At 41.3% G+C, this 12,174-nt stretch overlaps 1 protein-coding gene across 2 annotated transcripts in view; it reads left to right on the forward strand.

The window, feature by feature from the left end:
- The first annotated feature begins 513 nt into the window (after positions 1 to 513).
- LOC135248450 (casein kinase I) overlaps positions 514 to 12,174 on the forward strand; it is a 30,558-nt gene continuing 18,897 nt past the window's right edge. For both annotated transcript variants that reach the window (XM_064323117.1, XM_064323116.1), the window contains exon 1: positions 514 to 1,000. In XM_064323117.1, coding sequence (XP_064179187.1) covers positions 925 to 1,000 — 76 coding nt within the window. In that variant the 5' untranslated portion in view covers positions 514 to 924. The remainder of the gene's footprint in view (positions 1,001 to 12,174) is intronic.

Consider the following 12,174-nt stretch of genomic DNA (forward strand, 5'->3'; position numbering starts at 1 on the left):
CATAGACCCTACTTATGTCATAGCATTACATTGTCAGGTTGTCCGTTTCTCTGTTGTTTTCAGGGTTCTCTCAACTGGGTCAACCTCAAATGGCTTAAGGCAAGTCCGTCAAACCTCACTCACAGACAGCGTAAGGACACACCTGATACTGAGGCATTGATTACTTATTACTTTATTTGTAATAGTAAAAACCTCTAATTCTGAATTATTTTGTGTCTTTCATCTCTCTTCTGAATAGAGGTTATGCATAATGAATTAAATTAAAAATACATATAAAAAAATGGTTATTTTACATCTGCCAAAGCCCTCAATTCTTAGAAAAATACCACTATTAGAATGAAATTAAGTTTTATTTTATTTTTTTATTTCAACATTAAAGTAAGGTCGACAAATTGCATAAGATTCCGAGTTTCTGCCTCGTTGGTTGTTTTCAGTCAGCTAACTGCTACGGCCCTGCCGAAGTCCCGCCCCCTATTTAATGACTTCGTGTTGCTAAGGGAAATGATGTCACCCGGCTACATCAGATTATTACACAGAAAGAGGAGGAATGTAATAAGGGTCGGACAGCTGCGAAAGATAGATTTAGCCATTAAAATCCGCCTCCATCTTCTGTTGTGCAAAGAGGGATGCTATCGAAAACCACAAGAACATAATCTACACATTTCAGGCTTCCAAATAAGTCTAATATTGTGGTATTTCGAAAATCAAGGAGGTAGAAAAGCAATGGTGAAAATTGGACTGTAAAAGGACCAATATACCTGGGAGCGGTAGGAGTGTGGTTGACAAGGGGATAGGGTTTGGGGTTTCGGTGACTATTATAGGTCAAACTACCTCGGTCTGAAAGGAAAATATTGTTCGAATTTTCCTATAATTAACGTTAGTTACATAGCTGTCCCAGTTAGACAGGAACGTAACATAGAAGCCATGGAACTGAGAGTGGGAAACCGATACAGACTCGGCAGAAAAATTGGAAGTGGGTCTTTTGGAGATATTTATTTGGGTAAGTAACGTCCTTCTAAACTAAACATTTACCATTTGGCTTCCTGAATGTCTGTGAGGACAACTGCTGAAATCATAGTTAACCTTAGCTAGCAGAACAGTTGAATTTGTGTCCTTAGCTATCAAATGTTACGTGAATTGCCTTGTGACATTTATAACCAGCTATCAAGTGCAAGAATAGCTGTCTATCTATTTTGTTAATATTGGCAGAACGGTCAACCTATTTAGGATTCAGCTTCAGTTTTTAGTTGACTTGTTTATAGTGGTGTTTATAATGGTTTGGAAAACACGTCACTGACTTTTGGAAGTTCTGTTTTTCATATTATGTTTTTTCACTTCCGTATTTAGACTAGCGAGCTAACGTTAGCTTGGCCAACACTAACGTTAGATGTTCCCAAGGCTGAAGGCTAGCCAGCTGGAATAACATTAGCAGTTTCAAAAGAAGTATTTAGCTAGCAACGTTAGCGAAATACACAAGCTGTTTTTGGGGGGGTTTAACCGTATTTATCCCTCACTTCCGTCGAAAATGCCTTCAGGTTTTTCATTTTAAATTGCTGTTAGGAGCGTCATAGTCGTAACTAGGGTCATCTAGCTAGCATTAGCTGCTTGTAGCTAACCAGTATAGCTGTCTAGCACAGTGGCTGACAGGCTATGTATAGCAACAGGAGTAATGCAACAATGCGGATGCTAACTGCTAACGCTGGAGATGTGCTTGGTATCACGACTGCTAATAAACGAACTGCAAAAGTAGGCTACTTTAGTGATCTTCCAATCTGGTCTTAGTCGCTTAGATAAAAGACGTTTAAAAAAATCTCAGCAATTGGCTCGCTAGATTCTCACTCAGGCTATTAGGTAATGAAAGTTAATTTTATGTTGAGCAAAGTAACGGCTAGCCCAAAATATCGTAACGTTTGCTAGGTAACATTAGCATTTTAATTATATTCCAGCATAAGCCCTATTCGGGTTCTTTTTTTTTTTTGAAGAGCACTGTGAATAAGTTTGGCAAAGCGTGGTTGCCTAAGTACCGCGTTTTTCAATGGCAAGAATGTGAAGTTGGCAAGCTAATTGTCAGTACTAGCAAAGTTGGACGATGATTCATGCTCACTGATCGTTTTTATATCGGTTGAAAGATCACTTTTACCTACGCAATGTCAGCTGTCAAAGCGCGTGTGTGGTGGGAGTGAAGAAATGTCACGTGTCATGCTCATTGCATATGGTTTGATTGCACGTTGGCTGGTATGGTTGTTGTGGGGAATCACACACTCTACAACACGCACTATAATACTAGCTATATAAACTTAGATTTCACCCGCCGAGGAAATGTAACGCTCAATTTCCCTTTGTAACAATCGCTCCAATTTATGGTAACTTGCATATCCCAACCTAGCTGTGACCATTTTGTGAAAGTAGTGCCCCGTGAATTGGTGAACATTATTTATGTGAATATGAAGGTTTGGTCGATGTTTTTTGGTTAGAAGAACTATTGTTGTTTGCGTGCTAGTAATTTTGCCTCATTGCATTGATTTTGCATATTATTGTAGTCACCTTGGATTGATATGGGAAGAACTATAAAAAGACTGAATAGCCTAGGATTTTTACACTGGAAATGAAGGATTGTAATTTATTCATCGAATGTTTGAAACATTATACACCACTGCACACCAAAACTGTTGAAAACCACCAACCACAACTCTACTTTTTGGTACAGTACTAGAAGATATGTCTGGTACTGAATAATGTTTAAGATTCAAGTTTGGAGTTGGTATAATGTTTGAATCTGTGTGGCTTATGTATCCTATGTAAATAAATCATGCTTTAATTCTTTTTATTATATAAACACAGATTGGAATTTTTTGTTGTTGTTTTGTTGTTGAGTCCGCCTACCATTTTTACCATGCTGCATCAGATGCCTGCATATTTTATAATGTTTATTTAGTCAGTGTACGATCAGGCAAATGTCCCCAATGATAACTGATTGTGCTGTACTCCAGCTGATATTGTGCTAACAGCTTGATGTGTTTATTTTCTACTGATCTGTTGTCTGTATTTAATTTGTTCCTTTCTCACCATTGGAAGTGTAATCAGGGAAAAACAGATTCACAAACTAAAAAGCTATCAAAGTGCAACATGGCAGAGAATCTTGACCTTTATAAATATAGAACTGCACAGTGTTAATGGTCTCGACCCCAACCATTGCATCTGCGTGGCATGTTCTGACATGCAGATATATTTTTGTGTATGTGTGCATTTGTGCGTTTTGTGTGATTTCCATTTACACAAGTACCAAATCATCAAGCACCCTTAGTCCAGAGCCCCAGCGCGACTTTACCAGTAATGATGTCACAAGCCATTTCTGTTCATTAACAGCATTGGGTGCAATGGTCAACCAAGTGTTTACTGGTAATATCAGTTCATTATGGAAGACAAAATGGCCTCTGGCTGTTACTGAAAAAAACACCCACTGGTGGTGGCAACTGAACAATGTTGCTTTCTACAGCAGGTGAACAACTTTGGTACAAATGGTTGTGAAGATGATTCAGATACAAAATGCTCAGTACTGTACTGTATTACTTACTGTTATTTCTCCAAAGTGTTTTAAGATACGTCCATTATCCTTGAGATTGAAGCCTCACCGTCACAACAACGGTTTAGTGGACAGCGCAACAAATCGCCACATTGCCTCGGTTCCTGTTAGATAGTATCAGTTTCATCGCAGGACAGAAGCAGCACTGTTCCACATGTGTTTTGCACTCGGCCCCTACAGAAAAGCAGGTGGAACAAGAATTTGGCAGAAATTTGTCAGCTATTTGTGATTCATAAACTAGAAGTCTGTGTCCTGCAAGTTTGTTCCAGTTACTTTGCACCCATGTTTCCTCTGTTCGAGAGGGCCTAATTCAGAGCTCAACAATAAGGAATTCCTCCTGGCCGGAGGCCACTATGAGATGGGTTTGGGCCAGTTGATTGATCTGTCACTTGCCCAATATGGCCAGTGCCCTAAATAAGTCTTATTCAGGAAGAGATGATTTTACCGTCCTGGAAACTACGCAACAGCTTGATAATTGCTCTATCGACGCTTGCTTTCAAAAACGAATGTTACAGCTTGTTCATTCATTAATATTTGAACTAACGCTTTCATAAATAGCTAACTTTACAGCTGTCCTTTCTTCACCGAAACTTACTTGTCATTAACATTCGTTATTTCATTTTTCTACTGAAGCTTTCTTATCAATAACTTACGTAAGCCTGGCAGTTTGATCATTTGTTAATATTTATACTGACTAACGTCTCAATCGGTTTGACATATTTACTCAGATGGCAAAATGGTGATTTACTTACAGCGAACATGGTAGCTATCTAGTCAACTTATTTATTGCTAGAAAGCTAACTGAGTGATTAAGAGAATGAATTGACTAGATATTAGTTGGCTATTACTTCTATAATTGTTTTTTCCTTGGTTAAACTGCAAGCAGCTTACATTGAAATTCAAAATCCCCAGGCAGAGATTTCCAACATTTGTTGAAACTGCTGAGTTTGTCCATAATTAGGTGGCAGCGGTGGTGATTGGCAAATTTTCATATTTAATAAAGAACTACAATTTTTTTAAACCAGTGCTTTTGATTGCCATTTTGACACTTTTTAATGCCAACAGTCTATATCTCCTTAAAGCGGTTATATTTGTTTTTGAAGCTAGGTCAGTGGAAATATGCCTGGTGCAAGTAGAACACTGGCCAACTGGCCTTATTGTACCTGTAAAAAAATATATATCCGTAACACGCAGACCTGCTAATTTTTAGTTTAGTGTAAGGATGTTACGCCAGAAAAAAAATTCTTGAGACTTTATACCAAATAGGTTGTTGTACTACAAAAGATTGTACAATGTCTAAAACAGCTTTGACTCCACTGCAGAGGGCATGTGTAGTGAAGAACTTGATTCCATTTTATATCGGTGTGCATCAAAATACATTCTCAAAATATTTTAATTATTATTCAGTATGCTTATAAATAAGTAGGCCTGCTTTTCATAATAAATGTGGCATGTGAAATTTTAGGATGTATTTGACATGTTGATAGGGGTGGGGTATTTTACTAAAACTTCAATCAGTGGACCTCAATAAATGGATAGCTAATGCAGTTATTTTCTACAGTCTTCGAGATCTGTTGCTGCCAGAAGGGGAAGGCGGAGAGGGAGGGGGTGGGGAAGGGTGAAAGGCAGGGGGAAATTCAGCTAATTACAGCACTTTTCTTCTGGGAGCACATGGTATATAATATATAGTATTTTACTCCTCCAAATACCTAGTTGCCTCGTGTCCTTTTGGAGTCTCCAAATTGGATTTTTTGGAAACCCACCTAGACATAGCTTAGGAAAAAACTACAGAATACTCATTTTGGTGGTATTGTCATCATATTTGAACTAGGATTTGTCCAGTGTTGTGGCTGTGGTTCCATTGTATTTCTAAGCCTACCAGGCACAGCCACAAGCATCTGTATCTACTCCAAAAAAAAAAGAAAAGAAATTACGCAAGAAAACTTCCACTGTGTTTGCGCGTCTGTCACTTTTTTCCAGCAATATTTAGAGTAATTCTCACTCTTGGAAATCAAACTCTCAGGTGTTACCTTTCAGAAGAGACCAGGATTATGCCTGTAGTCAAAAAGGGTTCAATAATAGTAACCATTTTATTTTGGCTATATTATTTTCAGGCTTGCGTTATAAAAGTGAGTGCTACAGAAGGGGATAAGAATTCAATTTTGGAATTAACCTAAATGGGCAGACTTCCAACAACCCATCTAACTCCGATAGACTGATGGCATGTAACCAAGTTGGTTAAGCAACCAGCCCTCGATCGTAAGTCAACAGCACTGAGTGCATTGAAAAAGAAAAGCACTTAGTAGTTATGTTGCTGTCTGGCCAGTCAATTAACCTGGTTGAGCTCAGGGGGGTTAGAAGCAGTCCTACAGCTAACATTGGAGTCTGTGGAATATTAATATTCATATTCATATTTAATAAACAGGCTTAAAGATTCCTGATTAATTGATCTTTTATATTATAATATTAGGTTGTAATGTATGCTGCTTTTTGGGATTTCCATTTTAATCCATAATTGCACAATGCTCAAAACCTTTGCAAACATAACCGCAATGAACTTATAAACTTTCGTTTCGTTTTAACATGTATCGAGTCTAGCACATTTGAAAATTCCAAGAATCAATGAGGACATCATGTTCCTCCATACTGTTGGTGTCGTGTTTCCAGCTTGGCAGCAGTTAAGCACGCGGCAGTTGATGTAGAAGGCTAAAGCTTCTACTTTTGGGAATTACGTCTGTGGTCTTATTACGGGCGGTGATCGCGGATAATGATCCATCTCTGCAAGATAGTTTGAGCAGCACCAGTGTTTCCATGCATCTCTCAGTCCCGTGTGCCCTCAGTCTAGGTCTGTTAGGCCTCTTGCACACTTGCACACTCAACAGGTCTCACTTAGCATGTGTGTTATGACATTATGTTGATATTCCAATGAATGAAAGCAGAGTTGGTAGAAATGAAAACAAACATGCGTGCCCCTACTGTTCCATAAGGGAAGAAATCTTGAGAAGGTACATGTGACATTGTTCAGTGCAGACCTCTATCCCCCTTTAGCTCCCTAGGTTCTCCAGGTGTTGATAGATTGAGGCTGTTACATAAGCCTTAAGTAGCTGGACATGGTTGTGCTCTGCACAACAGCTGAAACACTAGGGTTGCGTAACCGTATTTAATCACTCTTATAAACTACTGCCTTACTGTTGCTGGGAAATGTTGAAACATGATTCTGTTCTGTAACCAATGCACGTACATTGTTTTGGCGGGGGGAGTCGATGCTGGGGTCTGTGTTGGAGTCAGTACTGCACAGAAGGGTTCCGCGAACTGCTCGTAGGGGCTTGCACCGTACATGGTACTGTCGGCACAGGCAGAGAGGGCCGTGTGACTAGGCTGTCCGAAAAATGGCGTTCCTCTGTAGTGTTGCAGTGTGTCCAGCCCAGCTTCCTCCACAGTGGGAGTTCCAGGTCAGCTGTGCTGCTGTGGCTGCTCAGGAGGGGCTGCAGGTGTGAACGCTCATCCCCACTTCACACCCAGGGGACGCTGAATCATCCTGCTCTGTGGCACGTCACTCACAGTTCTTGTTGCTGCGCAACACTGCCGTGTTTATGTAACATTCTGCCCTGAAAGGATTTGTTCAGTTGAAGCAAAATTTGGCAGATTGTTCAGGTTTTACTGTGCGACCAATTTGCTACAAGTAAATTTGCTACAGGTAAAAATTAGGCTACCTCAGAAAATCACTATTTGAAGTGTTGCTATCTGCTTGCAGTTTGCTTTAAAACATTTCAGGTTGAGAAATTTGTGGGAGATGCTGGTCTGTGAAGTCATGTTAACTAAAATATTTGCTACTGTTTACCAGTTCATGAATTATATTCAGTTACTAAGATTTTCATGTGTACCAGCTAGCATTAGCTAGATAGATCAACATTAGCTAATTTTATTTAACAAACTTGGTTTTGTAACATTTTGTAACATCTTGGTGACAATTTTTGTGCTTGCTAGCACCAGTGCTTCTGCCACAAAAGGTAAGCATACAACCTTGAGTAACAAACTTTCTGTTAGATTTGCAGTGTCCGCAGACAGAATTAAGAACTTCCTTATCAGTCAACTCTTGATTATATCTACATAAACACTCAATAAAAATAGGAGCAAATGTAGAAAGCAGCAGCATGCAAAGTTAATTGCCGTGGAAAATACCGAAATAAGTTTTTTTTGAATCGTCTTTCCCTTAGCCTTAGCAAATTGTGCATAGCTGAACACTCTTCCAACCCACCTTTCCCTCACATTTTTGAGAAGTCCTTATTCAGAAGAAGTCTGACCTAGTTCTTTTGTTGACTCAAGATAAACTGTTTGTGTACAGCAAAGAGTAGCCTGCATACAGAAGGATCCGTGTGTGTGAATAAGAAGTTTCAGCACAGCTTTTTACATTTGCTTTGGCATCAAACTGACACAAACACTAAATGATGTAATATTTTGCCTGAGAAACATTTATTTATGGCTCTCCTTGAAAGCATCTAGAATCTTTCTAGCATAGAATATCCGTCCCCTTGCACAAATGTATACCAATAAAAGCATGGAAGCACTGCTAAAGGGGGCTGTAGGAAAACCATGCGAAGGCATTATTATTACTGTAACAGCAAAAGGCAACATATTTGGGGCTTTCTGCTTGCTTTTGTGGAACAGAAATGTCTAGTTGATGCAGCATTCTGCTTTCTGTTAAAGTAGTGCTTGGGTGGCATATTGCTGCATCAGCCATTCGACAGCCTATATTTCCAGAGCAAGTAACCAGACTTATGGTCATGTATAACAATATCTGGTTTGGTCTTTGCTAGATCTCATCCTGCCTTGAGCCTCTCATCCAGTAGAGATGCTCATTTTCCCTGTGCTGTTAAACTAACTCATGTTAAGTGTTTCTAGAACCAGGAACATGCTGTTCCTTGTGTCGTTTTTTGGAGTTGGTTTTGTAGCTCTGAAATGAGTTTCAGCTGGCATCTTACCATTGCTATCACCGTAATAAATGGTTGTTCATTTATACTTGTAATCACAATACTTGGCTTGATCCTTAACGTTAGGCATAAACCCTGATTACTCGTACACATACTGTGGCTCTGTAATGCTTCATAGTAAAATGCTGCAGAGGAAAATATCGAAAGGGGAAAATGTACAAAGTCTGCCTGCAGTAACTGCTTTCAAGCTTATTGAATCTGCAAGACAATTCACTGTATGAGCACAATCCACATACATGCAGTAAGGTTTTTCTTCTGTTTATAGGGCTATGTGGGTGTGTGGCTTAGCTACCTCCTGTATAGCCCGGTATAGATTCCGTTGCAGTTTGCACTGCTCTTGACTGGATGAGTCCAGACTTGCTTGCTATCTCAGTGTCTGGGGATAGAATGTTCTTTGTCAAATCAAATTCCTATCAAGATGACTGCCATGGCTGTAAAAAGCCTTTCAAATTAAATAGTTGCTTTATAATTAAATGTTGATGTTCACTAAAAGCAAAACAAAAATCATTTTTTTATCTATGCAACATGAGTATTTCTAGTTCCAGAGGTGTATGCTTTATAGTTTGATTTGTGTGTGCGCCAGTCACTTGCAAACCCTTTCTATCCAGAAACCTGGACCTGGGTTTTTATAAATGCTGTCTGTAAGTGATTAATTTGTTGAACTGCACGGCAGGAGTGCAATGTTAGTCTAGTCTAGTCATGTTCCATCTGATGGCTAATATCTGTGGGCTTTTGTTGGGCCGTTGAAAAGCCCCTGACGTAGGAGGCGCAGAGACGGGCCAGTCAGTGCTGTGCGAATGCTCTCAGCCCTGCCTCTGGCTCCCTCCGACAATGGGCTCTGGCTGTGCCGAGACGGGGAAAGGCTGCTCTGCATGTGGAGCGGGGCTCCCTGCCGACCCGTAAATCTCTGAGGGACCCCTTGCAGCTCCTGCCTCTGTTTCGGCTCTGCTGTGTGCCGGTCCGCCATGATGCAGTGATCCGGCAGGTACCAAGGGGAACCGGCTTTTACCTTCAGTGTTAATGGCGGCCTCTGTCCAGTGCAGCAAGAAACGGTCGGCCATTAGAATAAAAGCATTGGATCTTATGCCATAATTACATTCTGAATACACTAGCTTAAACTCAAAATAGTGAAATTAAATCTGTTAGTTTAGGTTGTCCTTGATTTTCGATTGTATGTTCCCCCTTTATGTGTCCATTGACAGCACTTAATAAATTGCACTTGAATGCCCTGTAGCAGGTTAGAAGGTTAGGTGGCCATAAATGCTCACTGGGGGATGCCCTGTGACAAGCAGCTGTGCCTAGTGGGGGATGGGCAACAGGACCTGCTCCTTAAATGGAGCTGTCCGACTCGCTGGAGCTGGTGGCTGCTTTCCAGCTGGAACTGCAGTGGTCCCTTACAAACCCACTGACAAGGACATGCATGTCATTTATGTGCTCAGCGACATTTACATTCATGGTTTTACTTGCACATAGTGCTCCATGCTGCTCCATGCTATATTCTTTCCTGGCTTGCTTCAGAGACAGCTTACACACCACGCCCTGGACATGCAGTGAGACCATAGCCCTTTTCTGTAGGTCTAATGCACATCAAATAGAGAGAGGATCCTTACTTTTCCACTTTGTCTTGGTGGAACAGAAATATATTGTAATGAATTGCAGGGTTTACCTTTCTTTTTTACCGGGGGTAATTATGGAAACATCAGTCTGGTGAATAAATCATGCAGCTGTCTGAGTGCATTAGTGTACAGCAGGAATCGATGTCATATCTTGTGGGTCGTGGTCAGAAACTGGAATCACTGTCTTTTCACCATGTAACCGTAAACCTTGGTGCCTGAAATATTGTACTTATAATTACGATTGCAGCCTCTCTGCCCTTACTTGGTTCATATTTCTGTATAGAAATGAGAGGGCTTTGCAGGTTGAATTCCAATGAAAATTTATTTAAACCAAAAATGTTCTGAGATGACTCATCAAAAGAACCACTTTTGTCCCCAATTTGGAATGTCCAGTTGTGTATTACCAGTCATGACTGGATTGTCCACTATGGATTCCGGAGAGTGCAGACAAGCCCATACCCTCCTCCAATGCATGTGATGTCAAGCACCACTTATCACAATGCAGCTCGCAAGTCTGGCATGCTCCAAAATGAGCCGGAGGAAGATAACTAACGTTTGGCTAAACGGGCAGGCTTGCAGGCTCCTGTTCGACCATCGTTGGTCGCTAGGAAACGATGAAATTCACGTCCTTTTCGACTGAACCCTCCCCAGCCCTTGGCAATGTTACTGATAATTATGCATCCTCCTGTTGGTCTACCAGCCACATTCAGCACTGGCACGGTTGGGATTCGATCCCAAATTGTGGGGTCTATCCATGCCCTAAAACAGGAACAAGTGTGTCACGTATTTTGTTATTGTGCTATTTTCATGGGTTGTTGTCACAAATTACATTTTGGCACTATTGCTTGGTAGCTGGCTAGGGGTTAATGCTGTTGGGCATTCCTGTCAGAGTGCCTGGTGATCAGGGTGGATGAGCCATCTCCATGGCTGTCACCTGGAGCCCTGAAGGTCTCTCAGTACTACCAAATTCAGGTGATTACTTGGATCTTGCTCTCAAACTTTTGCTTGTATCAATTTTTATGCTTGTATCTTATACAGTCAGTTCAGCTCATGCCATGGTGCAACCTGGAGGCCTATATGCATTGCCTAACCCCTTGTGATCTGAACATTAATAACCCTGACCCAGGCTAGCACAGAAAAGTCCTGTGGTAAATAGGAAGCTAGCTTTAACTCCCAGTGTTTCCTGGCATCATCTGTGTCTCATGTGTCTGTAACTGTGCCAGAACTGGAAGTCGATAGGACTGATCCCTAGGCAAATCAGGTCGAGACACGGTGCCTTAACTGGTTGACCTACCCAGCACCCCCAGAAAAGGATCCCTTTTGAAGAGGGTTACCAGATACTGTTCTTTGCTTTACCTCAGATTGTTATCTGTGAATCTGCCCTTGTGGGAATGACCAGATGGCTTTCCATGTACTAATTAATTACACCTCCCTAGCTGCACTGCTGTTGTTTGGCCTCCTATCCATTAGTGTCTTTCTCCCTGATCGGCCACACACCTCTGTCCACAGGTTGATGGGGCATTTGGGGGTTTTCTGCGTTTGTTTTCCCGTGTCATAGGCTTGTGGGCAGAAGTTTCCTTGAGTCACACTTTTGTTTCTTTTGGAAGGCATGCTGTTAAACCCTTTGAGCAGTGGTGGCTGTTTGTGATGTATGGAATCGTTTGCTAATCCTGTTCAGACCCTCCTCAGGTTTCCCCTGACCCCAGCTGACCCCAGTAACGCTGCTCAATCGACCGGGCAGCACATGATGAACAGTCACCCTATATCCTCACTTGAACAAAACCTTATTTGAATGCGTTTCCCCAGGCTCTGCCCTACCGTCACCCCTGACTAGGCATTCCAGTCGTGTCCTCCAACCTAATGCAGTTCAGGCACTGCAGAGCACACTGGACCTGAAGCACACCACAACAAGAACACACCAGTAGTGTGGGGACGTTCCTGTCCTCTGTTCAGTCCGTAGAGAACGCTCTCAGCTCTTCAGTGC

This window comes from Anguilla rostrata, chromosome 2 (genome assembly GCF_018555375.3).
Source record: "Anguilla rostrata isolate EN2019 chromosome 2, ASM1855537v3, whole genome shotgun sequence".
Lineage (NCBI taxonomy): Eukaryota > Metazoa > Chordata > Actinopteri > Anguilliformes > Anguillidae > Anguilla > Anguilla rostrata.